This window comes from Cherax quadricarinatus, chromosome 64 (genome assembly GCF_038502225.1).
Source record: "Cherax quadricarinatus isolate ZL_2023a chromosome 64, ASM3850222v1, whole genome shotgun sequence".
NCBI lineage: Eukaryota > Metazoa > Arthropoda > Malacostraca > Decapoda > Parastacidae > Cherax > Cherax quadricarinatus.
In genome coordinates, this window is record NC_091355.1 from 2482387 (window position 1) to 2510135 (window position 27749).

General features: G+C 38.0%; 2 protein-coding genes across 3 annotated transcripts in view; both read right to left on the reverse strand.

Annotated features, from left to right (window-relative positions):
• Positions 1-32: 32 nt before the first annotated feature.
• LOC128700075 (uncharacterized) lies at positions 33-21209 on the reverse strand. Its single transcript, XM_053793031.2, has 6 exons — positions 21091-21209; positions 15634-16030; positions 14246-14419; positions 4688-4898; positions 3882-4000; positions 33-1467 (listed from the first exon to the last, which is right to left on the reverse strand). The coding sequence occupies exons 1-6, from the start codon at positions 21206-21208 to the stop codon at positions 1272-1274; spliced, it is 1215 nt and encodes a 404-aa protein (XP_053649006.2). The 5' UTR covers position 21209; the 3' UTR covers positions 33-1271.
• Positions 21210-23808: 2599 nt separating this feature from the next.
• ema (C-type lectin domain containing ema) overlaps positions 23809-27749 on the reverse strand; it is a 65031-nt gene continuing 61090 nt past the window's right edge. For both annotated transcript variants that reach the window (XM_053792832.2, XM_070098705.1), the window contains exon 20: positions 23809-24664. In XM_053792832.2, coding sequence (XP_053648807.1) covers positions 24653-24664 — 12 coding nt within the window. In that variant the 3' untranslated portion in view covers positions 23809-24652. The remainder of the gene's footprint in view (positions 24665-27749) is intronic.

The following is a 27749-nucleotide window of genomic DNA, read 5'->3' on the forward strand; positions in this document are numbered from 1 at the left end:
GCTTATTTCATAATAGATTTTGCTGTTTTTATGCACTGGAATATTAAAGAAACCTCTCAGATAAGAAGCCAACACACTACCAATACTAAATCAATTATTATTTACTAAAAAATAGAAAATTCTCTACTATACATGTATAAACCCTCTTGGAAATGATCATGTTCTACTGGGAGTAACATATCACATGTTACAAACTGTAACTAGGGAGCAATAAAAAATGCAAACAGGCATGATTTGCTTATAAGAAGGAAAATATAATTTATGACAGTATTTCAGATACAAAACTCCTTAAAGGGGGTGAGGGGGTTATGTTGATGAAGGTCTCAATCCTAGGAATTTGAGCTACTTCTCAAGTTGAACCTGATTGCCTCCCATTTCTCATGCACTGTACGATTCTTGTGGAGATAGCTCTTAACCGTGAACATAATAAAGACAACATGGAATAAAATAATGCCAATGAGTAGACACAAATTTTTTTTAATAAGGGTTTTCGGTTTATTTCCCAAATACAAAAGAAGTAGCAAAGAATAGTATAACAGGTGCTGGAGAACCATGAATAGGAAAGGACTATGAATCATTACAGGAAGCAAGTCATCTTAACATACTACAGAGATTCAAACAAACTTGAAATATTTGATTATACATACAAATGTAAGGAAGAAGGAGCTTGAAGTGAAAATATTGATAAGGACAAGAAAGTGACATTTTATATTAAAATTTGTGGAATTTAAACTGAAAGACAAAATATTAATGTCCACAGATGACAACAAAATTGCCAAATTGGAGGAAATGTAAGAAATATTAAATATGAAGTTCCAAAACAAGTTTACAGAAGAGGACAATTTCATTGCATGAAAGCATATTAGCTGACAAATAGAGAATGGCAGTATATTGTACTAATATTTAAAAATGTAACAGGAAAGTCATTTAGCGGGAGACTTGCTGTTCATAATACACACACACATTTGTCAAACCTAACTGTTCTAGCACATACTTTTATAACTTAGAAGGTATATTAAACTCTTATAAAATGTTAGGCTACCACAATAAATTTCCACTTTTTACCAGAATATTCCTTAACCACATTGTCCTTTTTCCCCACCAAGGTAGAATGACCCAAAGTTGGAGACACATTCACTATTACTCATTTAATAGCTAACTTGCTAGAACATTGACATCACAATTTGAATGGCCTTTCGAACCACAACATTTCCATGTCACTTTTAAATGGAAATTTTTGCTGGTGACTAGGATACATTTTGCCAAGTTGCTTAGGAACTGAACAGCTTTACCAGTGTTTTTCCTTTTGCTGGCAAATTTGTAAGTTTCTGGTAACTTGGGTTCACCCATAATGTTTCAGAAAACACATGAAAGGTTAGACCGACATGAGTGGCTAGTTCTGGTGCTTTGTAGTTGGGTTCCCAGTGCGCCAAGTGGAACCCTCGTGACTGAAGACCACTCAGTACCCTGTAAGAAATTAATTGTTATAAGTTCTACCTAGAAAGTGTGTGCTTTGTAATTTTGCTTCTCTTTTCTTCTAAAATGGGGTGGATCCAATGCATGTAGTGTCTCCAGCTGTTCATTTATACTTTTAATCATTATATAATTATTTACAACCTGCACAAAAGCTATACAATATATATTGACTAGGTGATGGTTTGGTTTTGATTACGTACCTCCTTTCTATCCTATTCATTCAAGACTTTTCCAATGCACTTTTTTTTTTTTTTTTTTTTTTTTTTTTTTTTTTTTTTTTTTTTTTTTTTTTTTTTAACACTGGCCATCTAGCACAGACAGGGTGACCCTCAAAGAAAGCACCATCATTCACACTATCACTATCTTGCCACAGGAGCTCCTTTAACAACAGTAATTCATGACCCATATTCATATGCTCCCAGTGAAAGGCCCTTGATCCAAGGAATTGAAACTACCCTCTCTTTCCTTGGATCATATCTGATTGTTTCCCATTTCCCTGATGCTGTATAACTCCTATGAGTTTAGACACTTGGTAAAATTATTGTATTGGTGGGGTATGACTGTATGTGTGGCCTGAATACTCAGCCTGGCTAAGAATCCAGCAGCCTAGTTTTTGGGTCTGAATAGTGGGGAGATTAACACGTTTTATCGAATAGGCTACAATTTGTATCCTGTAACTTTGAATGAATTATGGATACAGTTTGAACTTCAATAATGTACTTCGAATTATTTTAGTTATGTTATAATTATTGTAATGGGAGTACGTTAGTCAAGATAGCATATTAGTATTGATAGTAAATTGTTAAGATAGTTGAAAATTAGTAATGATTTTAGCAACTTACGCTAAAAGCAACAAATACAGAAACCGGTCTAATATGTTCTTTGAAATTTTAAAAACTATTCGTTCTCGGAGCATATAAATTTTTTGTTGCAGTAACTTGGCAAAAACTCAAGGAAAGTTGCTTGATGCTGGTGAGGGGATTTTGATCCAAGGAATTGGACATGGCTTTTATTTCCTTGGCTTGAACCTGATTGCTTCACATTCTCCAAGTGCTGTACTCGCTTATATGTGCTACAGGTCTTTAGTACTTCCCCAGAAATATAGTAATTCAGCAAAAATAAGTCTAAACATCTGAGAAATTAATATACTAATGCATTTCACATATGTAAAATATTAAATTTATGCTGACCTAACTGAAATTAACAGTGATCATTTTAGTAAGGTTAGGTTAGTGCTGATTTAGTCTTGATGCAAACTTGAAGACATATAGAGTACATGTACCTTGTTAATTCACAATAAAACAGAGTATACTGTATTAATTCTTAAGACAGTATTTCTGAAAAATCTACAGTATTTTAAAGGTAGTTTGGCTTGTTTGACCAACACTGCCTGAAAAGCATAACATACTGGTGTATACTGTATTGTATTACAGTATTTGAGAGTTACCCAAAAGTTTAAGATGTAAACAAGTACAATGGACCCCCAACATTCGATAAATCCGACATTCGATGCATTTTAACGCAAAAATTTCGCCTCGACATTCGATGGGAAACCCAACATTTGATTCGATTCGTACGAGACGTGTCCACGTGTGGCCTGAACTGCCCCGTGTTTGCCAGTGTTTACAAGCCAGCCAGTGTGCGTGCATCTAAGGATACATTCAGTACATTCCATATTATCACTGTTTTTGGTGCTTGTTTCTGCAAAATAAGTAACCATGGGCCCCCAAGAAAGCTTCTAGTGCCAACCCTTCGAGAAAAAAGGTGCTAATGACTATTGAAATGATGAAAGATAATTGCAAAGTACGAAAGTGGAGTGCATGATGATTTGGTAAAGAAATTGCCTGCAACTAGTGGTGATGTGAGTGAATTTAAGGCCAGCAAAGGTTGGTTTGAAAGATTTAAGAATTGTAGTGGCATACACAGTGTGGTAAGGCATGGTGAGGCTCCCAGTTCAAGTCCTAATGGAAGGGGATTCCCCTTCTAAACACTAACACCATCCACACTCTCCCCTCTTCCCATCCCATCAATCATCAGATCTTCATTAAAGGTAAGTGTCAATTATTCTGTTGTTATTAATCTATTGTTATTATTGTTATTGTAATTATTCTATTGCACTAAACTTAATATTTCATGTGGTAAATTTTTTTTTCCATACTTTTGAGTGTCTTGCACGGATTAATTTGATTTCCATTATTTCTTATGGGGAAAATTAATTCGACTTTAGATATTTTCGACATTCGATAGCTCTCAGGAACGGATTAGTATCGAATGTCGAGGGTCCACTGTATAGGTAAGTTTTCTGTGGTTAGCATTGCTTTAAATTTCATAAAGTGCATTAAAGTACATAGCTAATGTATTAGTTTGGCCTATAATTAAAGATGGCAGAAATTAATGTCACTAACCTGAGGTATTTAGTAGCACTTGTAAGTAGGGACTGGGGGCTACGGGACCTTCCTTTTTGACGGAAATCATCAAGGTGTACTTCAAGTGCCAGTTGTTGTGTTCTATTCAGTATGGGAGTCTGTAATGAAGGAAGATGTCAGTGTAATGTCATATATCTTTATTAGATGGCCATACCTTGGGCATTTTAAACTTTGCTAGATTATACCACCAGCATTTTATACAGGTGTGAAACAAAAAGGCTTGGTAATTGAATCTCAATTTACTGTTAGGGGAGTGAGCTTAAGTTTAAAATTGTTTTGCAGACAGCTGGGAGTACAACAAAGGCCACAGTTGGGAAAGGAGAGGGGGTGGAAGAGGACAAAGGCTTCCATATTACTGTCAGGAGAGCTCTGTTGGCTAAATTGGCAAACCTGTTGTATTGCGTATAGTCTTCGTGCTTTATGACCATTTCGGGTTTTGTGTTTGATTGCAATAATAATATACTCTTCCAAGGACCCTTTAATTAGATGGGTTGCTTTAGACTACAGCAAGTGTGTGTGTTCATGGGGATGTATCTTAGATACTAATATACACACATTTATTGCACTTAAAATCTCATCAAGGGGAAGGGAAATTACTCTCTATCCTAGGAGTTGGAGCTAACCTTCTCTTAGATTCAACCTGATTTACCCCTCTTATTCTCCTAAGCATTTAAAAAAAAATTATTATCAATATTACCAGTAGCTTCTTCATGTATTTCAAGTTCTTTTTATTAAAACTTTTTCTTTATTAGTACCTCCCTTACATTCATGCTTCCATTTCATACCTTAAAGACAGACTCCTCCAGCACTTCCCACTCTGCACCTTCGATGTCTAGCTTGAGGTAGTGGAACTGGTGACGAGTATGACCCAGCTTGATCATGATGGCAGGTAGTGGCCAATACTTAACTAAGTAGGGTCCAGAAGCTTTGTCAGATGCTTGGTGCTGAAACTCGTTCAAGAAGTACGTCCCCACTCGCACCTTATAGAATGTCAGCCTGAGAATGTAGATCAATGTTGTGTGCATGTTACAAAAAATGTGATTCTAAAAGCTTAGAGATCTCCAGTGAATACTAGAAAGGACTACCCTTCTAGCATCCAGCCTGTTACTGGGTTTTCGTAACAATTAGTCAGTATCCTTGTCCAATTATCCATTAGAATTCAATAAGAATTATTAGTGCTTCAGGATTACAACTGGTAGGCTACTAACTAGAGAAATTAAAATTTAATAAATTTATTAATCATGGTCTAGAGGTATATTATCAAAGTAAATTAAATTTATAATAATCAAAATAATAATAATCACTTCTCTCGTTTACAGTAGTATTGTGCTGAAAGCACATATCACATTTATAAGTCTTAAGTACTGTCTGGTACAGTAGCATTTAATAATACAATGTACAAATAAGATTATGTGTATGTGTGTAAGTGCTCTAAGTAGTTCACTATGTCTCACGACTCGATTAGACTTAAACAAGTGACTGACAAAGTCCTCACATAAACTAACTTCTCGACCAACTGGCAATCAGAACAGTCTGCTTGAACAATAAAAAGAATGCTAAGCCCAATAGCAATATAACAAGCAACTGCGACACAGAATCAGGAACAAGGAGATAATATAACGACACTAAGTAGGGACCATCAGCAGATCCTCCACAAGTCACAAAACTCCCATACTACTGAATCTAAGTTCAGCATAAGAAAATCCCCGACTGTGACAGTACACAGATACCAGTACAAATTAGGTCCGAAGCTACAGCTCAGGACCTGAGTTGCTTAGAGTGTATAAGAGACACACAACTTCAGTACAACGTTGAAAATCACTAAGTCTATACAATGTTCTGTGAACAGTCTCTCTAGAACTAACAATAAAGCTACAGAGACGATCTTCCAACAACGGCCAATAAGGAAGAGTTAGGCACTTGTCAGGAATACGTCCAACCACCAAGCGTGTCTAGAGCAGACTGAATACTTCAGGCGAGGTGAGATCACCCCCCCCCCTCGATCACCTGATAGCTCCGTGGGCAGTTGCTGCCCAGCAACAGAAGCCGGCAGGGAAACGAGCCACAAGCGATAATTACAGTACAGTGGTCCCTCAATAATCGTTCATAATCCGTTCCTGGAAGTGGGACTATTATCGAAATGGACGATTTACGAATCAATTTTCCCCATGAGAAATAATGTAAATTCAATTAATCCATTCCTGACACCCAGAAGCATTAAAACAAAAAATTTTTTACATGAAATATAGATGTAGTACATAAACAATACAGTGGCACATGATGAATTAAACATTAACAGAATAACACTTACCTTTATTGGCGATTCTTCTTTGTGTATGGAAGACTGGAGAAGGAGACAGATTGGATGATTTACTGTTTGGAAGGGGAATTCCCTTCCATCAACACCTCGGGTACCAATTGCTTTTCTGGGGTTACTTCTCGTCTCTGTTTCTTAATGCCAGTAATGTAGGTCCTCTTTGGCATTTTCTTCCAAAAGAGGCCTGTTTCATCACAATTGAACACTTGTTCAGGTTTCAGTCCTTCACTGTTTATGTACTCCTTGAATTCATGCACATATTTTTCAACCGCCTTGTGGTCTGAACTGGCAGCCTCACCATGCCTTACCACACTGTGTATGCCAGTACGCTTCTTAAATCTCTCAAACCAGCCTTTGCTGGCCTTAAATTCACTCACATTACCACTAGTTGCAGGCAATTTCTTTACCAAATCGTCATGCAACTGCCTAGCCTTTTCACAAATAAGCGACGTCATCAGACTATCTCCTGCTAATTGTTTCTCATTTATCCACACCAATAATAACTTCTCAACATCTTCGAATACTGGTGATCTCATTTTTGTCAGCATATTTACCCCCTTTGCAACAACAGCATCCTTGATTTCCTTTTTCTTGGCTATGATGGAAGATATGGTTGTACGGGATTTGTTATACATCCTCGCCAGTTCGCCCACACGTACGCCACTATCATATTGTTCAATGATGTTTTTCTTAAAATCAATCGTATTTCTCACCTTCTTTACCAAAGGCTTGGTACTAGGAGCTTTCTTTGGAGCCATGGTAGCTTATTTAGCACTTAAATAACTTGCAAGCACTAAAATAAATGGAATATTATGAAATATTTCGCTGGAGCACGTGAGGGGACTGTCACTCACTGGTAAACAATGGCACACTGGCTGGGAAGGAAAGGCCGAGGCGGCTCAGAGCATGAGTACGTGTCCTGGACGAAGGACTATTAGCGAGTTACCGGACCATTTGCGAGCCAATATTTTGACGAAAAAACAGGACTATTTCCGAAATGGATGACTTTCAGGCCGGACGATTATTGAGGGACCACTGTAGTTAGACAATCAAGACTTGAACTTTGAGCACATAATATGTTACATCCTACCTAACAACATAACTAAGTCAAATAATAATATAAAGTCATATATTTACAATTTAGCTATTATCGCAAATATAAGCAATATAAAATTATATGAAAAGGTAATATACATTATATAAATCATATACATTGTAACCCATTCAGGGGTTGCAACACCCCCCCCAACACGACAAACGGTCGCACTAGGAGTTGCGTTAATGTCTTTCACATTATTACTGATTACAGTGGACCCCCGGTTAACGATATTTTTTCACTCCAGAAGTATGTTCAGGTGCCAGTACTGACCGAATTTGTTCCCATAAGGAATATTGTGAAGTAGATTAGTCCATTTCAGACCCCCAAACATACACATACAAACGCACTTACATAAATACACTTACATAATTGGTCGCATTCGGAGGTGATCGTTATGCGGGGGTCCACTGTACTCATGTCACTTTAGTAATAAAAAAAAATGAGTCAATCTTGTGCCAAGCACTTCTATAATTTCACAGTGTCTATATCACTAAGATATGCCCCTAGTACTAGGGCAGTACACAGCATCGTATCTCTGCATACTCGTGGTTATGTACATCAGTGTAGAGACAGGATAACGTAGACAAGCATGACACGTTGAGGCTCGATCATAGTAGTGGAGACTGCATAAGAACAATAGTCTTGTGCGATAGACAGGAGACAGCATTCCACTCTTAAGTAGTGGTTGTGGAATGCTATGCAGTATGGACATCTGAGTATGAAACAGCTTAAGGTGTGTAGTGAGGGGGGGGAGGGTCTGCGGCAGGACAGTGTTCTGCCACGCAGTAACATCATCGCCCACACAACACTACCCACTCAACACTCAGCTTCTGTCTCCTCCTCACACATATATCACCACTACTGTGAATATATAAATAGATTAATTAGACATGACTATATATAATTAACATGGGCTGGAGAGATTACGTTACTTTACTGAATTTGACATAGCAAGTAACTAAAGGAATTTGGGCATAAAATTACATTAATTTAATGTAACTGATAATTATTAAGGACGTGACAGAGCGTCAGCAATTACATTACAATGACCACTTATGTGTTTTATACTAATAGAATAAGGTTGGATTCTGAGTGCCTACCTCATGATCCTAGCATTCTTACTCTTCATAGTGTTAATGTAGGTGAGAGGATTGTGGTCTGAAAAAACGTTAATTTTAAATGGGGAAGTGCCCAAATACACGTCAAAATGTTCCAAGGACACCACAAGAGCTAGAGCCTCTTTCTCAACAGTGGCATAATTTTTCTGGTGTCGTTTAAGCTTAGATGAATAGTAACATATAGGATGGAGAATGTCAGTGGATGTTGACTGTTGGAGCAGCACAACACCCACTGCATAACAACTCGCATCTATATATAAAAAGAAAGGAAGATTGAAATTAGGACTTTTCAACACAGGAGCGGAGGAGAGTAAACGTTTCAATCTTTTGAACGAGTCTGAACAATCTCTAGTCCAGGTGAACCGAACTTTGCTACTAGTGAACACAGTAAGAGGTGTAGGTGGAGGTGTGTGTGCTGGCTTGCCTGTCACTTGACACACGGCAACGTCGCACATGATCAGCTACTGTTTCCTTCATTTTAGGCCAAGTAAAATGTTTTGCCAGTTTACCGAGTGTCTTCTTGACACCCAAATGTCCTCCAATGGGACTATTGTGAGCAAAATCAATGGCTTGTTCACGAAATGTAACTGGTAACACTACGAGAAGCTTGACTGTGGTGGAAACACTATCAGCTGACAACTTACATGTATTTTTCTCCATCAGTACACCGTTACTATAATAGTAACAATTATCGAGATCTTTTGCTTCACTCTCAGTAACTGCTATATCTCTCAGTCTTTCCAGTGACTGATCAACAAACTGATCCTTGATTAAATCATCATGAGTTAGAAATTTAACGTCAGTTGTATCCTGACTAGGTTGATGACACGGGGGAGTTGGTGTTAATGATCCTGGGCGCAGAGCATCACTAAACAACATATTCAAGCCCCAATCATTGTCATCCACTAACTCAACAGGATACAAGGATGGTTGTTGTATCTTTGACATAGCTCTAGTAATTGCACTGAGAGGAAATAAAATAGGCGTCTCTCTACAAGCTTCAATGGCATAATTATCATCAGTGTTATTATCAATCACAAGTGGTTCTTTACATATACCAGCATGAAGGATATCGTTCCCTATCAACAAGTCCCCTGACCTGATGGGAAGTACTCCACTGGATATACCCACTGAAATATAACCAGTATAATAGCTTGTTTCAATGTAAACTTTGTGCAGAGGTACTTTTGTAACAGCCCCACAATAGGCTTCTAACAATACATCTATCTTGCAATAGGTATCATCAGTTATGGGCAGTACATCTTCTCTTAATAACGTGAGATAACTGCCTGTGTCTCTGAAAGTAATTATCTCAGTTAGATGTGATTCGTCAAATCCTACTTTACCTCTCGAAAAGTAAGGACTCATCGCTGAACGAATCTTTTCATCAGATACACTTTCTGACACTAGTCATCTGTTCTGAGTAATATTATCTAAAACAGTAGGATCAGAGGTATTACTAGGATTTTGGTGCCTTTGTTGCTCGGAAGAGGATACAACTTGAGTGGGGGCGCAAGCCGCACGACTGCTTCTCGTATCTCTTTCTAACTTATAGCAATACTCTCTAGCATGTCCTTTTCTGTTACAATAGGTACATTTTACTTTCTTCTTCTCGATATCAGATTTCTGTCTAGCCACAGAGACAGAATCAGGATTGTGAGTTTTCCTGGTAAAGGTACGAGAAGTTACAGTAGCAGGTACATCAGGCCGGCAATGAGCAGCTGATTTAGGTCACCAACTTCTAGGACAACTTTTAGTTACCTTGTTTCTCTGTGTTTTAGTATGTACAAGTTTGTGAGAAATCTCGTAATTGTCTGCTAATGCTTCAGTTTCCAGAATATCCGAGGAAGTATGATCGATCAGATATTCTTGTATGTCAGCAGACATACAGTTGTTAAACTCTTCGTGTAGTAACAACTGAATAAGAGTGTCGTAATTGTTACATTTCGCAGACCTACACCATCTCTCAAATGCAACTTTTTTCTCACGAGCAAACTCTACACAAGTTTGATCTTGCCGTCGTTGTAACATACGAAATGCACGTTGATAACTTACAGGCAACAAGTTATATGTCTCTAGAATAGTTTGTTTGACACCGTCATAACTAATGTACTTGGCAAATGGTAAAGCAGCAGTACAAGTTTGAGCTTTTCCTGTTGACGCTGTGTGCAACAAGGTAGCCCAGTACTTACATGGCCAGTTCATAGCACGTGCCTGGTTCTCAAACACATCAAAATAGGTGTCTAAGTCACTCTCAAAAAACTTAGGAACCATTGATGCAGCTTTCTGCACATTTAATGTGTCCTGTGATCTATCAGTCTGTTGACTTCCCAGACGAACATTTTCTCTTTGGAAATCTTTGTTCAATTTCCTCTGTGCCTCTATTTGTGCAGTCTGCAACATAATGAGGCATTCAAACCTCTCAAACTGTTCCTGAGAGATAGGACCAGTGGGTAATGGAGGAGTAGGGAAATTACCACGTCTTTCTGGACGGTCCTTAGGTCGGACACCTCGTCCAGCCGTCCCTAGAGAGTCTAGATCTGGTCTAGGATAAGTAGATACAGGTGTAGCATACACAGTACTAGCATGAGGCTGAGTCATACTACCAGCTATACTCTGTACTATTGTGTCAGTGAGGTGGGAAGGTGTAAGCGAGAACAAAATTTCACTAGGCTCAGACACTCCTGCCTTAGTTGCTCTCTCTTCTAAGTCATCAGATGGAGTTATACTTTCTAATTGTGACACTAGGCTTTCTGAATCTGAATCATAATCAGACATCTCTGTATGAGCAGGAAACAATATATCTTTAATTAACGCTCTGACAGTTTCTGCGGTGTAATTCCTGTTATACGTCACACCGAGATATTTGGCTACTTGCCAACACGTCTGAAGTTTTAATGTACTCAACTCAGACAAAGTCAGAGTATCAATTAACTGTTTCACTTTGGCATACATCACGAAAATAAATGTACTACGAGAGAGTGATTATGGGAAACTATAATCCTAATAGGAATTTTAGTGTTGGCTGTCTTAGAGCTAGAGCTTATAAACAGTATTTCCATCTCATTGGATCAAGAGACTCAGTCAGGTACATACATCCACCTAGTATGTTGTACAAGACTAAACTCAAAGTCTTCAGATTAGGAAAATACTCCAAGCATCCAACCTGTTACTGGGTTTTCGTAACAATTAGTCAGTATCCTTGTCCAATTATCCATTAGAATTCAATAAGAATTATTAGTGCTTCAGGATTGCAACTGGTAGGCTACTAACTAGAGAAATTAAAATTTAATAAATTTATTAATCATGGTCTAGAGATATATTATCAAAGTAAATTAAATTAATAATAATCAGAATAATAATAATCACTTCTCTCGTGTACAGTAGTATTGTGCTGAAAGCACATATCACATTTATAAGTCTTAAGTACCGTCTGGTACAGTAGCATTTAATAATACAATATACAAATAAGTTTGTGTATGTGTGTAAGTGCTCTAAGTAGTTCACTATGTCTCACGACTCGATTAGACTTAACCCTTAAATGGTCCAAACGTATATATACGTTTTTTCAACATCTGAAAGTATGTAAAAAAATGTAGATCTTCTTTTTTGTTTTACATTTGAAAATGTGTAAAAAAACTTTTATCTACATTTTTTTTGTTATATTTGAAAATATGTAAAAAAAGTGGATCTACTGTTGTAGCACTACGAATTTGACGTTGATCTGTTTGGATCGTTTAAGGGTTAAACAAGTGACTGACAAAGCCCTCACATAAACTAACTTCTCGACCAACTGGTAATCAGAACAGTCTGCTTGAACAATAAAAAGAATGCTAAGCCCAATAGCAATATAACAAGCAACTGCGACACAGAATCAGGAACAAGGAGATAATATAATGACACTAAGTAGGGACCATCAGCAGATCCTCCACAAAAGTCACAAAACTCCCATAATACTGAATCTAAGTTCAGCATAAGAAAATCCCCGACTGTGACAGTACACAGATACCAGTACAAATTAGGTCCGAAGCTACAGCTCAGGACCTGAGTTGCTCAGAGTGTGTAAGAGACACACAACTTCAGTATAATGTCGAAAATCACTAAGTCTATACAATGTTCTGTGAACAGAGTCTCTAGAACTAACAATAAAGCTACAGAGACGATCTTCCAACAACGGCCAATAAGGAAGAGTTAGGCACTTGTCAGGAATACGTCCAACCACCAAGCAAGTCTAGACCAGACTGAATACTTCAGGCGAGGTGAGATCACCCCCCCTTCGATCACGTGATAGCTCCGTGGACAGTTGCTACCCAGCAACAGAAGCTGGCAGGGAAACGAGCCACAAGCGATAATTACAGTAGTTAGACAATCAAGACTTGAACTTGGATCACATAATGTGTTACATCCTACCTAACAACATGACTGAGTCAAATAATAATATAAAGCAATATATTCACGATTTAGCTATTAGCGCCCCTCAAGGAAGGTTCCTTGATGTTGGTGAGGAGCTCTTGATTTAGGGAATTGGATCTGTGCTCCAGTTCCCCGAATTAAGCCTGAATGCCTTCCACATCTCCCCCCCAGGCGCTGTATAATCCTCCGGGTTTAGCGCTTCCCCCTTGATTATAATAATAATAATAGCTATTATCGCAAATATAAGCAATATAAAATTATATGAAAAGGTAATATACATGTAATATATATACATTGCAACCCATTCAGGGGTTGCAACAGTGCACTTGCGGTAGTCACAGCATCGTTTGCTAAAAGTGCCGCTGAATGTGTGTGTGAATATATATATATAAATATATATTACAACAGATAATTTTGTAACACAGCCATTTTCCACAAAAGTAAAGTAACTCAAAACAGGAAACACTGACCATCAATTATTCTCTAGCTGTCTTTCCAAAAGTGAACAGACATCAAAATTTAGATGACCCACTGAACCCCAACATTACCACTCATCCTTCAACTGAAATTTACCTTTATTTTAATCTAGCACATCATATTCACTATAAACTGCACACTGTTTCATCCATGGTTATTACAAATTATTTACCTCAGATGAGGAATATTCAATATTAAGACATAATTAAGTGCAGTGCAATTTTTCATGAATAAACCTCATTTTTGGGGCTAAATGATCTGTTGCATTTTGAATATGTAGATTTATTATTGGATATGAAAAAAAATTGCTGTATCTGTAAATACATATCTTTATATGTATATGCTTCTAAGCTGTTGTTTTCTGAGCACCTCTGCAAAAACAGTGATTATGTGTGAGTGAAGTGAAAGTGTTGAATGATGATGAAAGTATTTTCTTTCTTTTTGGGTCACCCTGCCTCGGTGGGAGACGGCCAACTTGTTAAAAAAAAAAAAAATGCTGTAGCCCGGCAGGCTGGACTTGATTCCTGGAGATGGGAAGTACAGTGCCGGCACTCTGAAGGAGGAGTGCTAATGTTGCAGTTTTATAACTGTAGTGTAAGCATGCCTCTGGCAAGACAGTGATGGAATGAATGGTGAAAGTTTTTCTTTTTCGGACCACCCTGCCTTGGTGGGAAACTGCCGATGTGTTAATAAAATAAATATAATAAATGCTGTAGCATGTATTCTTTGGATGGTGAGTAGTTAAAGAAATATTAGAAAAGTTTTATCTTTACACCAGTGTTATACAATGCTGTACATGTTTGTACCGAATTGAAAAAGTCACTGGTTGGCAAATATCTTCAAAGTAGAGATACCCAGGTGTTGCATGTGTGTATAATTCTTTAGGAAAGTTGGTTAACTTTTTTTTAAATATTCTAACCTGTCACTGATGAAGGTTGGATAGTCTTTATGGTAGACATCACTGTCGAAAGCAAACACTTCACAACCAACTTTGTCCATTTGTGCATCGAAGGTTAAGTCGTGGCCTACACCAATTGAGTACACCAGGCAGTAATGATTAGGTGGAAGGAGGTCAGGATCATAACATACATGTCTGGGAAACATTTTTACTTATTAGCATTGATTTTTTTTTTTATTAAAATGTAATTGAAAAAATAGTAAATTAAAATAGTGAATTAAAGTAGGGAAGGAGATGAAGAGTGGAGATAGAAGTACATTGAACTTCTGGTTGATTTATTTTGTTAGTTTTATTGATTGTGTAACTGTGGTAATTTTGATACTGTACATCATTAAATTTTTTCCACAAACATCTAATGAAAAATTGAGATTTATCTGTTTTTCATGTTGCCCTTAATATTAAAGCTTCCTGAAATTTTAGGACATATAGTAGAGCTTTTTGGCCAAATGTTAATAGTGACACAGTATTGCCTAAAAATAATTCATTTGTGGATGCATAAACAGTGTTAATTATTCACTGCACAGGAGCAGAGACTAAAAGGACATAAAATTTGCTCGAAAATTAGGTGATTTTAGATGCCTTCTTTAGTGCCCTGACGTGCTTACTTTCTCATCCCTTACTCTGATGATTCCATCTTTGCTGCAGGCCCTGATTTTTTAAATGGCATTGATTTTCTACACCATCTGTTGCTCCCATTCTTTCAGCTAATGTCCTTTCCCTCAATACATCTACCTCTTTCCTCCTGCTGTATCTTTAACCTCTGTCATACACTCCTAGAGTGACCCTTATGTGTTTTCCTCTTTTATTGCATATCATAATCAAATAGGAGGTAAGGTCAACCAATTATCACAATACTACACTTCACTAGGTTTAACTTACACTATGTACAACATATGCTGTATTGTTTAAATAATTACCTTTAGTTTTCTTTGATACGCAGTGCATACAAGAGACCTACTATAGATAATTACTCTGCCAATAATGTATGCCAATCACTCTGAATTAATTTTTAACTGTTATGCTGATATTGTGCATACAATGCAGGTATACGAACTCCACAGGTTTTGCCTTTTGGTACCATTATTATTATAATCAAAAAGAAGCTCTAAACCCATTAGGGTCATACAGCACTGAGCCTTTTGGTACTGAATTTTTTACTTTTCAGAGACTTGATTTTGTTTGTTGCGCTGTCCATCTTTGTGATGTTAGTCAAAAATATACATATTTATTACCCTACTGTTCCTGTTACACCTTTTGACTAGTAGGAGATAGAGTACTACTGTACCATGTAAACATTGTAAGCCCAGGGTTCTCACCTGGCAACAAAATTTTACAATTGCTCCACTTACTTTTCTCCATCTGGTTTATAGTTGCAGTATATTCCTCCCATTGTAATTAACTTCCTGCAGTGGTAGGTGGGTGTAGACATGCTGTACAAAAGTTGCTCCAGAGTTTCTCGCAGCTCCATCTCTGTAGTTTTATTGTCTAGATTTGTTAGGTCACTCTTGATGTCTTCTGTCACCTCATACATTGAACTGTGATTCCTGTACGAGTCATGCATTGTTCTCGACTTAGGTGGTGTTTCTGAGAACTTACTCGAGTCTTTCAGACCTAAATGTTCATTATGCAATTTATCCCAAGACTTGTTTCTAGTGACGATCATAGACTTCATTCCCACTGGGAAGAATGACAAAGAGGGAGGTGGGGAAATATTGTGGTACTGAAGTGGTTTGTGTAACCCAGCACCTGAGGGAAAAAAGAATTTGCAAGGGAATTTTTTCAACATAAGTTTTATAGTAGTGCAGTTTCAATGGTTTTCTTTGGGTTAATTTATGAAACATGATTTTTCAGAATATATTTTTAGATGCATACTTTTTTATAATAAAAATAAGGAATATATGAGAGTAATGAGGGCAATTTGTGGTGTTAATATAATGCAGAGAATCCATAGTTTAGAAATTATGAGGAGGTGCGGAGTTACTTTAAAGTATTATCCAGTGGGCTGAGGAGGGATTTTGAGGTGTTTCAGACATTTAGAGAGAATGAAACAAAATGGAATGACTTGGAGAGTGTATAAATCTGTATTGGAAGGAAGCCAGGTTAGGGGTCAGCCTAGGAGAGGATGGAGGGAGGGTTTTGTGTGCTAGGAGCTTGGACTTCCAGCAAGTGTGCATCAGCATGTTAGATAGGAGCAAATGGAGACAAATGGTTTTTATGACATGTTGTTGGAGTGTGAACCAAGTAATATTTATGAAGCTATTCATGGAAACCAGCAAGCTGGACTTGAGTCCTGGAGGTGGGAAATACAATGCCTGTGTTCTGAAGGAAGAGTGTTGATATGTTACAGTTCTTTAACTAGTGTAGGTACACCTCTAGCAAGACAGTGATGGAGGGAAAGATGATGAAAGTGTTTCTTCTTTTTCTGGTCACTGTGCCTCGGTGGGATATGGCTGATGTGTTAATAAAAAAAATAGAGTTACAGTGTACTGTCATTGAATGTATTTCATATAGTTATTTTCATATGGTTATGTATAATAATGTGAAACCTCCTTAATAGCTACATATTTAATCTCTCACTTATGGAAGAGTGACACCCTGATTGTTTAATTATTGTAAGTGTGATGCATACCTGGAGGGAGGGACACATGCAGTCAATGCCTGAAGCAGAGTCTGAGCACAAAGGAGTGGTGTTTATTTCACTGCTCTACTCTTCACTCCTTTCAAGGTAGGTGCCCTGATGCTGGTGAAAAATACCAGCATAGTGAAAAAGATGAGTTATCATGAGAGTAGAGGTGTGAGGTTGGTTGACAAGGTGACATCATTACCTGTGCTAGTGGAGACTTCATGCCTCTGGCCAGGAATTTTGATGTCAGTGAATCTACTATGCAGTACTTTCCTCTTTGTTTTGCGCTTTTTCACCCCTTAAAGGTGGTAGGTGCCTTGATGTTAGTGAGGGAGTTCTTGATTCAAGGAAATGGACCTATCCTCCCCTTCCTTGAACTGAATTTGATCGCCTCCCATCCCTCATGTACTGTATGACCCCTACAGGTTTATTGCTTCTCACTGAACCAGTATCAATAATAATTTTCATGTAACTTCCATTACATGAAACTTATCTACACTAAATTCCATCAAGCATCATTCCACTTGCTCAGTTAATTCAAGTCTCCTTGTAAGGATTTAGTCATTTTTAATGCTTGTTTTACATAAGATGAGGTTTAGCACTTTACTTGATTATATTTTTACTATTATTGTACATAGGATCCTTGTATCATCCACAAACATTCACATATAGCTTTTAACCCGTAAACGGTCCAAACGTATATATACGTTTTTACTGCTAGTGCCCCAAATATACAGTGGACCCCCGGTTAACGATATTTTTTCACTCCAGAAGTATGTTCAGGTGCCAGTACTGACCGAATTTATTCCCATAAGGAATATTATGAAGTAGATTAGTCCATTTCAGACCCCCAAACATACACGTACAAACGCACTTACATAAATACACTTACATAATTGGTCGCATTCGGAGGTGATCGTTATGCGGGGGTCCACTGTATATATATACGTTTTGTGTGTCATACATTTAACATTGCCACGATAAGCCTGAGTCGCCTAGACATGAGAGAATGGGTGTGCACACTCACTGTGTGCCATATTAAAATAATTGGGGATGCCTGGGTACCATATGCTCTTTTTTCCCATTAAAAACAAACTATTTTTTTTTTCTCTCAAAATTTGGGGCACTACGGTAGATAACGTATATATACGTTTGGACCGTTTACGGGTTAATCCTTCTTGTGGATCTTTTTATACATTAGATGCATTATCAAGCCAACTTCTGATCCTTGGGGCATTATTCTGATGGTGATTTTACCCCACGAAGACATTTTGTATCTTATCAGCCTTTGCACTTTCCTTTCAGATAGGAAATCTATCATTTACTATAGTAGTATGCCTTTTATTTCTCCTGTTATTTTTTTCATGACATGCACTCTACTTACTCATTTCTTGAATATTTTGTGGGAGTGTCTTAGTAACCTAATATATATGATGTAATGTACAAGAGCTTAATGATCATGAACAGAGTATACTTTTTGTGTAGCATTATATTTTGTTCCCTGTATGTTTTATCCACTTTTCTCTGATACTTTTGTCAGTACAGTATTTTAAAGACTGCTTACAAATGAGGCACAGTGTGTGCCTTTTTTGCTTGTAGTAAAATCTTTATATTTTTCAAAAGTGGATAACTTAGTTCACAAGAATATTTGTCTAAGACTGAAACTGCTATCTCATTTGGGATCTTTGTGTTTTCTTAACATCCAGTAGAAACTTCTTCACCTCTCCATTGGATATGTCAGTGCTCTCCATGTCATTGGGCTGTTTGGGAATAATTTAGGTTCTCTGCACCTAAGAAAAGTAGTAGTGTGTGTGGAGGGGGGTGCAAGTACATTATATACGTACTCATTGTGTTTGTAGGGTCAAGACTCAGCTCTTAGTCCTGTCTCCTTGATTAAGTTGATCAGCATCACAGATTTCTGGCCTCTTGGGCCTTATCATATCTTCTCTTCAACCTATGTATGGAATTTTCTTCTGTTTCTACCTTGTCCATGTCATTCCAGTTTTCAACCACTCTGAGACTAAAGAAATCCTATACAGGTCGGCCATCACAAATCCAGCATCATTGGGACCTGTAGTGTGTTAGATTAGTGAGTCTGCCAGATTACAGAGTGGTTAGGTTAGAATACACTTAATGAACCTATCAACAGAGACTCTTTCTGCTACATCTTCCTCATTTTCATCACTGCTTTCTCCTCCATTGGCTTGCTGCTGTGGATTTACAACCATCTGCACAATTTCTGAGTCAGTATAATGATGAAATTTGAGTTAGCATAATGATGAATTTTGAAATTATGCTAGCCGAAATTAGTGCCGGATTACTGATGGAACCAGATAACTGAGTGCCGGATTAGTGATGGAACCAGATAACTGATTGCCGGATTAGTGATGGACGACCTGTACATCCCTGTAGATCATGTTTCTTCAGCTTCCACTCATCTCTCTTCAGTCTGTCCTTATCTACTCTATCAATTACCTTTAAAATTTTGTATATCTCTGCCTGGTTTCTTTGTCCTCCAGTGTTAGAGTAAATTCTTTTAGCCTCTCCTCTCTATGCCTGTTCTGTATATCCCAAGATCTAAGATACTACTTTACCACCCTATGGGAGGCAACCCACAACAGTCAATTAACACTTAGATACCTACTTACTGCAAGGTGAACAGGGGCAGCAAGTGTAAGGAAATATATTCAGTGTTTCCACCAGTGCCAGGGATCAAACCATGGACCCTCAGTATGTGAGCTTAGTGCACTACCAACCAAGCCATGGGATGTGAGCCTCTGGCAATATACCAGGCACTGTGCTCTCTGCTAGGTCATTTTTTTTGTAGCCTCTGTCCCTTTCTTCTCATTAGCTGTACATAAGCAAACAGGGTTATAGCTCATTCACATTAACCAGAAACAATACTGTTCCTGGTGGAAGTCCCCAGTCTGACATCTCATTTTACACAATCACTCTGCTTCCTTCCTGCTATTCCTGCCTGCACCTTAAAGTTTTTTGCCCCAGTTTTTTTTTTTTTTTTTTTTTTTTTGGGGGGGGGGGGGGGGCCGGGAAGGCTATAAAGTATCCAATGCCTTCTTGCAGTCTAACAAAATGCAGACTATCCATCTCTCTCTCTCTCTCCTGCCTCACTTTTCTTACTTTGTCATAAAATTCCAGTGGACTGTTAAGACAAGATTTGCCATTTCTGAACCCTTGTTGCTTATTGTTTATGAAACCACTTCTCTCCAAGTGCTCTACCACTATCCTGATTATCTTCTCCATTACATTGCATAGTATGCAAGTTAGTGCAACTGGTCTGGAGTTCAGTGCTTCCAGTTTGTCTCTTTTCTTAGAAATAGGGATTATATATCCTATCTTCCAGATTTCCATCAACTGTCCCATGTCCAGTGAATCATAAATCTTAGCTAGTGGTTTAGACAGTGCTTCTGCTTTCTCTGTCTTTGAAAACACTTTGTCGGGTTTCATTGTCTCTGGTGTATCAAGTTTCTTTACCTCTACCTTTTTGTGTGTATGATGTCCAGTACCTGTTGAGGTACCCTGTTTCCTAAGCTTTCTGGTATTGCCCATTTCCACCAAGACCTCGTTGAACCATTTGTTCAATGTTTTGTAGACTTTTTTTTATAAGCTCTCCTCCAGTCAAATTATCTATCTACTCTGTCTCTCTGTCTCTGTCTCTCTCTCTCTCTCTCTCTCTCTCTCTCTGTGCACACTCACGTTCACCTAGTTGTGGTTGCAGGGGTCAAATCACAGCTCCTGGCCCCACCTCTTCACTGGTCACTACTAGGTCACTCTTCCTGCTCCATGAGCTTTATATTACCTCTTCTTAAAGCTATGTATGGATCCTGTCTCCACTACATCACTTCCCAGACTATTTACTTCCTGACAACTCTGTGATTGAAGAAATACTTCCTAACATCCCTGTGATTCATTTGAGTCTTCAACTTCCAATTGTGACCTCTTGTTGCTGTGTCCAATCTCTGGAACATCCTGTCTCTGTCCACCTTGTCAGTTCCTCTCAATATTTTATATGTGTGTGTTTGTGTGTGCATTTTAATTATCATTGTTGTGTGAGAAAGAGAAAGTGAGTTAGTTACCATTTGCCATAGGCACTTGTCACAAAACACTTAGCGTGTTTTGTGTATGTCTGTGTATTTGTTTGTTTTGTGAGGTGGAGAGAACAGACCTTGAGGGGATGAGACAGACGAGTCTAGGATGATGTAAGTGTGCAGGAGAACAGGGAACACGAGGACTGACACCACCTTCAGTGTGTCCATCAGGCGGGGCCACACTATCACCACCATCTCACCTGTGAAAAAACAATCTTCATGTTTTCTTAAACACTGTATATTAAGGAGGCCAAATTGTCAGGCACACTATATCATAACTTGGAAATTAGAGGGGCTGTAATTAGTATCCCTCAAAGGAAGGATTTTTGATGCTTGTTAGGGAGACTCTTGATCCAAGGAATTAACCTTGGCCTTTCTTTGAATCAAATCTTCATACCTCTCATTCCCCAGGTATTGTAAGGCATCTACAAGTTTAGTGCTCCTCATGAATATAATTATGGGGTATACAGGAAGTAGACTGATGTTGGTGAGGTAGTAGAGTACTGAACATGTAATGTCTGCTGGCAAGCATATAGTACCTCACTCACTCAGGAACACCAGTGGAGTAAGTCACACTGATTGGCTTTACTAGGTTATCCTAATTTACTAACCCTTCTAGGTTAATGATCAGAATAAAAGCTTCTACACAGGGCTCACTCACATCTGTACAACATACTCAGTCTTTACTTCCTCCTAGTTTTGGTCAGGTTTTCCTGCATGTTTATGTATACCTGTTGAGTTTGCATTCACCCACCACAAACACACACACACACGCTCGCTCTTATATGAGCGTAATGCATGGGTTTTGAAGGCTGCTAGAGGCAGTGATGTCATGTTTGAGAGCAGTGTGTGTGAGGTGATTGTTATGCAGAGAATTCAGAGTATAGAATTAAGACAGTGTGAGATCACCAAGGGTATAATTCAGAGGCTGAGGAGGGGTTGTTGGGGTGATGTGGGCATGCAGAGAGAATGGAGAGTAATAGGATGATGAAAAGGGTGTAATAATCTGGAGTGGAAGGTAGGAGAGGGTAGAAATTCCAGGAATGGTTGGAGAGAGGAGGTAAAGGAGGCTTTGAGTTTTAGGGGCTCAAACATCTAGCAGGCTTGTGAGTGACTTAATTATTATAATCAGAACTAAGTGCTAAACCCACAAGGGTCATACAATACTGCAGGGTGTAACAGTTTAATATGGTTGATCTGAGAATAACAAGGGTGGAAAGTATAACAGAGGTAGAGTTAGTAAGGGCAGGGAGGAGTGCTAAAGGAAGTATAATCAAAGTTTGTGTAATAAATCTTCCCTGCTTGCCATCAGCAAGGAGGGAAGATAAGTAATTGTGTTAGTGGTGATGACATCGGAGGTAAATTTTGCATGCTCATTGGTAAATGGGAGTCTAATAGAATACGGCACACTGAAATTGGAATCTGACAGTGGGCGTCTCTTCACGAGATACCCATGAGATGTGTAGGAGACTTAAATAGGAACAAATAAATGTAAATGGCTTGTAATGTAGTGTTGTTGGAAGGTGAGCAAAGTAACTTTTACAGAAACTAGTTAGCCAGACTTGAGTTCTGGAAATGGAAAGTACAGAGCCTACTGTGAAAGAGGGGTAGTGATGTAAGGGGAATTTTCATCCAACAAGGTCGGGGGGTGTCATGACCCCTCCTGCTTTCCAGTGCAAGAAGGTGACTGGGAGGGAATTTACCTCCAAGGGGGTTGACCCCCCCCCCCCATTGGAGGTAAATTCCTCCACAGGTAATGTTGCAGTTCTAGAAGTGTGAAGTATAGTGGCACTGGACAGGCACCTAAAGTCAGTACCTGACCAACCAGGTTGTGGTTCATATGTCAGTTTGCGTGTGGCCGGCAGTAACAGCCTGGTTGATCAGACCGCTGATCCACCATGAGGCCTAGTCTCAGACCGAGCCACAGGGGTGTTAACCCCCGAAACCCTCTCCAGGTAAAACCAAAGGAGGGGTGGTGATGTTGCAGAGGGTAATATGAACAGTGATATTACACATCTGGAAAGACAGACTGAATAAATGGTGGTGAATGTTATCTTTGGGTCACTCTGCCATGGTGGGAGACTGCTGCATCTGTGTGCAGGGGGCGAAGGGGAAGAATGGGGGTTGTGACAGGAGGTGCACAAGTAGGAATACTGATTGAAATCTGGATAAACATGCACGAGATATAATATTTGACATTCATATTCCATCTATGTATATAAATTAGCATCATGTTAAATAACATGTCATGAAACTGAACTGTTTGGTTATAAAGACAGTACATACATTTTTCCATTATTTTTTAATTTTTTTTTAGATAGAGGAAGTTAGAAACTGGCCTGTAATTGTTGAGTCTCCACTTGGTAACATCTAACTATATACATATAAAAGGTCATCACTCAGTAATAGAACTCTTCCTTCAGGATGTATTATTACATTGGGAGGAGGAATGCTCAATCCATGTTGGTCATACAGCATCTAGAGGAATGGAAGCCAGTCAGGTTCAGTTCAAGGAGCTGGAGCACAGCTCCAATTCTTTAGAACAAGAGTCCCTCACCAACTCAAGGAACCTTCATTGAGGGGACTATCAAGGAGGATCTTTATAAGGTTCTGATCAGTTGGGTTGTGGGCTTACACAGAACTGCTAGCAGTGAGCACCAACACTCATGAGTAAGGCTATTGACAGGAGCTGGTCTGGGAGTAGACCATGGTGACAATCCTTGAGGTCACCTTTTCCAGAAACTTTCTAACCATTCTTATTAATCAATATACTTAAGGATAGTAAGACAATAATGTAATGTTTATTTACACCTGATTATTTTTTAAATATCAGTACATACTACAAAATTGGGGTAGGTTTCTGACCTGTAACAAAAATGCTGATATATGAAGTATCTACAGGTAGATGTTTAGTGTACAGAATATTTTACATAATGTATGAAATTGTACATTGATGGCCTTACTTGTTGGAGACTCATCGAGCACTACTCAATACAACTACAGGTTGTATGTCATCTATGTATATAATTAGAAATGATATAGAGTATATTAATTCAGTGGTTTATGAAAAAAATTAATTAATTATGCTGGGTATCTCAGGACTTTGTAGTGCATTAAGATTAAAGACTACAGTGATACATAGCAAGGTGATATTTTTTCAGATAATGTTTCATAAGTGTGAGCTTTATAAAGCTCTACAAAGGAACACACAACACAAACTTGTATACGCCATCACAGCGAGTTAGAGGTGTTGGAAGGTGTGGTGGAGACGGATGAAGTGGGGGCTTGATGTCATTAGGTCAGGTGTCTCATCATGTTGGCTTAAGAGGTGGTGGTGTGCTGAGGTTATCGTACGATGTTTCACCTGTCAGTCTCTCTGCTGTCTATAGCTTTCAAGGACTTGTAGTTTTCAGTTGCATTCTTGATTAAGTATTTGAGAAATTTCAACATGGAGAGCATTTTGGCAGTGGCAACATTCTTTGAGAAAGTCACTACTGCATATGCAATATACCCTCAGGAAGCAGCCAGTGAGCACTCCACTTAGTTGTATCCTTGTGGCATGAATAAGTGTGCAAGGTCAACCTTATCTGTCAGGTTTTGATATAGTGAACCATGAATTTGAGCCATTTGCCTGCTTGATTAACCTGGCAGCTACAGATGGGAGGGAATAGACATGAACAAATTAAAAAACGAAAATATACAAATTTATGGGGTAATGAAAAACGGACTTAGAGCTAAAAGACACTATTAGAGAGAAGAAACCTATTATATCATCAGCCTCGCAGCCCATTCTTAGATCAAGCAACAGGAAAAGAAATACTGCAGAATTAAAAATTTTAAATTCACACAAGTAAAGATTAGTGTATACTAAATGCAAGCAGAAGTCTGCAAAAGTTACTTTACATCTTGCATGTTTGTAAGGTAAAGAAAAGACCAGTAGTCCTGCCAAAGTGCAAAATAAATAGATTTCAGCTTCGCACTCACCTGACAGGACTTGAGTACTACATAGATGCTTGCCTTGTCAATTGTCTTTTTTATGCACTGTTCATCAATTCGCCTCTAAATCCACGAGAATAATGCAGTCATATTCTAATTTGCTAATGATAGTACGTATAGTACAGTATTATGTTGCTTGACTTTGTTCTACATACAGAAGATGGGATTAATTGAGATATTTACATTATGTCAGAGGTCACAATGTAAAGCATAACATTTTGGAGTGGATAATAATTTTTACACACCCTTTGTATAAAAAAAAATAAGTACAATAATACTTTTGAAAATTTCAGGGCATATGAGTTACGTAATAAAAGATCTTGAAAGAATATTTAGAAAAGACAATAGAAACCTTTACAAAAATTATATTCCAGACACAACCTTCATTGTCCTAACATAACTTTGACTCTGAAGTGTACATGGTGGTGAAAAACTATAGACTTGTCGGGTAACTCTACATGAACAAAGAGCCCAGTACTTCCTTTGGTTTAAATAGCATTGTTATTTCTTAATCAATTTAATTTTCAGTGTAGTATGATCCTAACAGGTTTAGTGCTTTTTCACAAAGAAATTTACAAATTGAATATGGTACTGATAGGCAGTGTTGTAAGCATGATTAAGAAAAAAAAAAAAAGACAGCAAATACAAGTTAATGGCCAAAGGTATTAAAAATGCATATATCAAATCAGAAGAAAGGGCTAATGCTAAAATGTATATATCAAGCTAGAAGACTGGGTCAGTGGTAAAACATATGTAAGACCACATTGGTAAACGAATTAGTCACTAAGTGAGGAGCATACTATAATGGTAGTGGGTTTGTGTCAACCATCTTATATTATTTTACTGTCACCTTTGCACCATTTATAACATTTCTGGTATATTTTTAAATGTTTATACAGTAGTTTACTGTATATTGTAATAAACAGAATAGAGGAAATCAGCTCTAATATATATTATTTAGGTACGCATACTGGTCACAGAGCTTGACGTAAGTCCAAGTCGTCAGTAAACGAGTACGTTGCTAAGTGAGGAGAGGCTGTATTAAACCAGAAGAAAGGGTTAGTGGTAGTGTGTGTGTGTTAAGCCAGAAGAGTGGGTATGTGTGAAGTCAAAATGATAAAAGAATAGACAACTGTGTATTTTTAAGTACGTATGGTATTGTACTTGGCAGGTTGATGATTTACAAAACTGCAAACTCTATTATCACAATAATGCTAAGCAATACACTTTGTTAATCTATTTTTTCAGTTGTTTAATCTATTCTTATAAGTTCCACAGAAAGCATTCTTTGGTTATTAACCCAAGACAGGCAGGTAATGTACTACGTATTTCTGTCCTTTCTCAGGATGCAGCCAGCAACAGTTTAATAATACTCATGTACCTATTTCCTGCTAGATACACAAAATAAAACTGCACATGGGAGAATGAAACTTATCACAACATTTCAATCCTATCTGGACAGTTAACCAGTAACACTAGTTAAGCATCCAAGTTGGACCAAAATGTCATAAGAAGTTTCATTCTCCAATGTGCAAGTTATTTGTGTACTGTTCTAGTCTCATTATTGTGCCTTTTTATTCTTTACTGCTAGATGAACACAGGCAGCAGGTTCAAGGAGACTTGCCCATACATCTTGAGTTGCCTGTGTTTTGAATCCAAGCCCAAGTTATAAGCTCAACATTACAACTGAGCTACGGGACTCAAGAATAAGTTACCATAACTATTTCTTGTGTAAGTCAACAATCTATATTTTAATACCTATGAAAATAATAATACACCACCTGTAAATAATAATCTTGGACTACACAATTGTTGATCATCTGTACTGATAAAAGCACAAATTCTTATTACAGCTCATCTATTTCAAGTTATTGTTGCCTTTTGCATTTAATAGCAAATTTAAATGGCATTATACAGTACAATTAAGCTAAGCAAAGACATCTGTATAATGCATTCAATTTTTATGGACATTGCTGAAGATCTAGAACACTCACAAAAAGCAACTTTTACATTCCTGAAAACCAGTATGCATTGTAAAAGCACACTATACGAACTGAATAACATATGTAAAAAATAGGCAACATTCCATACATCTCCAAGTTACCCACAGAAATACTAAAGAAAACAACTCAGTGTCATTTATAGTCTCTCTCTCTGTCTCTCTCTCTCTCTCTCTCTGTCTCTGTCTCTCTCTCTCTGTCTCTCTCTCTCTCTCTGTCTCTCTCTCCAACACAACCACTCGTTTGTATTATCTAACGGAAAGTGTAAGTCCCAATGACTAACTACTGCTGACCACATCTACATGTATGTACCAAGGTTGTGACTGGTGCACTAGTTACCTCAAGTCTTACCACGTACTACCTGGAGAGGGTTTCAGGGGTCAATGCCAATGCAGCCTGGTCTGAGACCAGGCCTCGCTACCAACAAGAAATGACACATTTTCAGGGAATTACATAGGAATATGATATGAATTGTTGGGTCATGAAAATGCCAGTTTCGCAAATACAAGTTTTTCTGTATATAGTATAAGCTTGCACATTTTCTGTCATACAGTACTTTAGTAATTATCATATCTCCATTCACATTAGCATGATGTAAATGAAGGTTGGTGTGTAGTCAAGTACACATCAATTTGCATTTAGTATACTGTACATAATCTAGTTTGGCACAATGATCTGCTATGTAGAAAAGTTTCTCATAAAAATGTATAAATGGCAAAACACCTCAGTGAGGTCCTAGC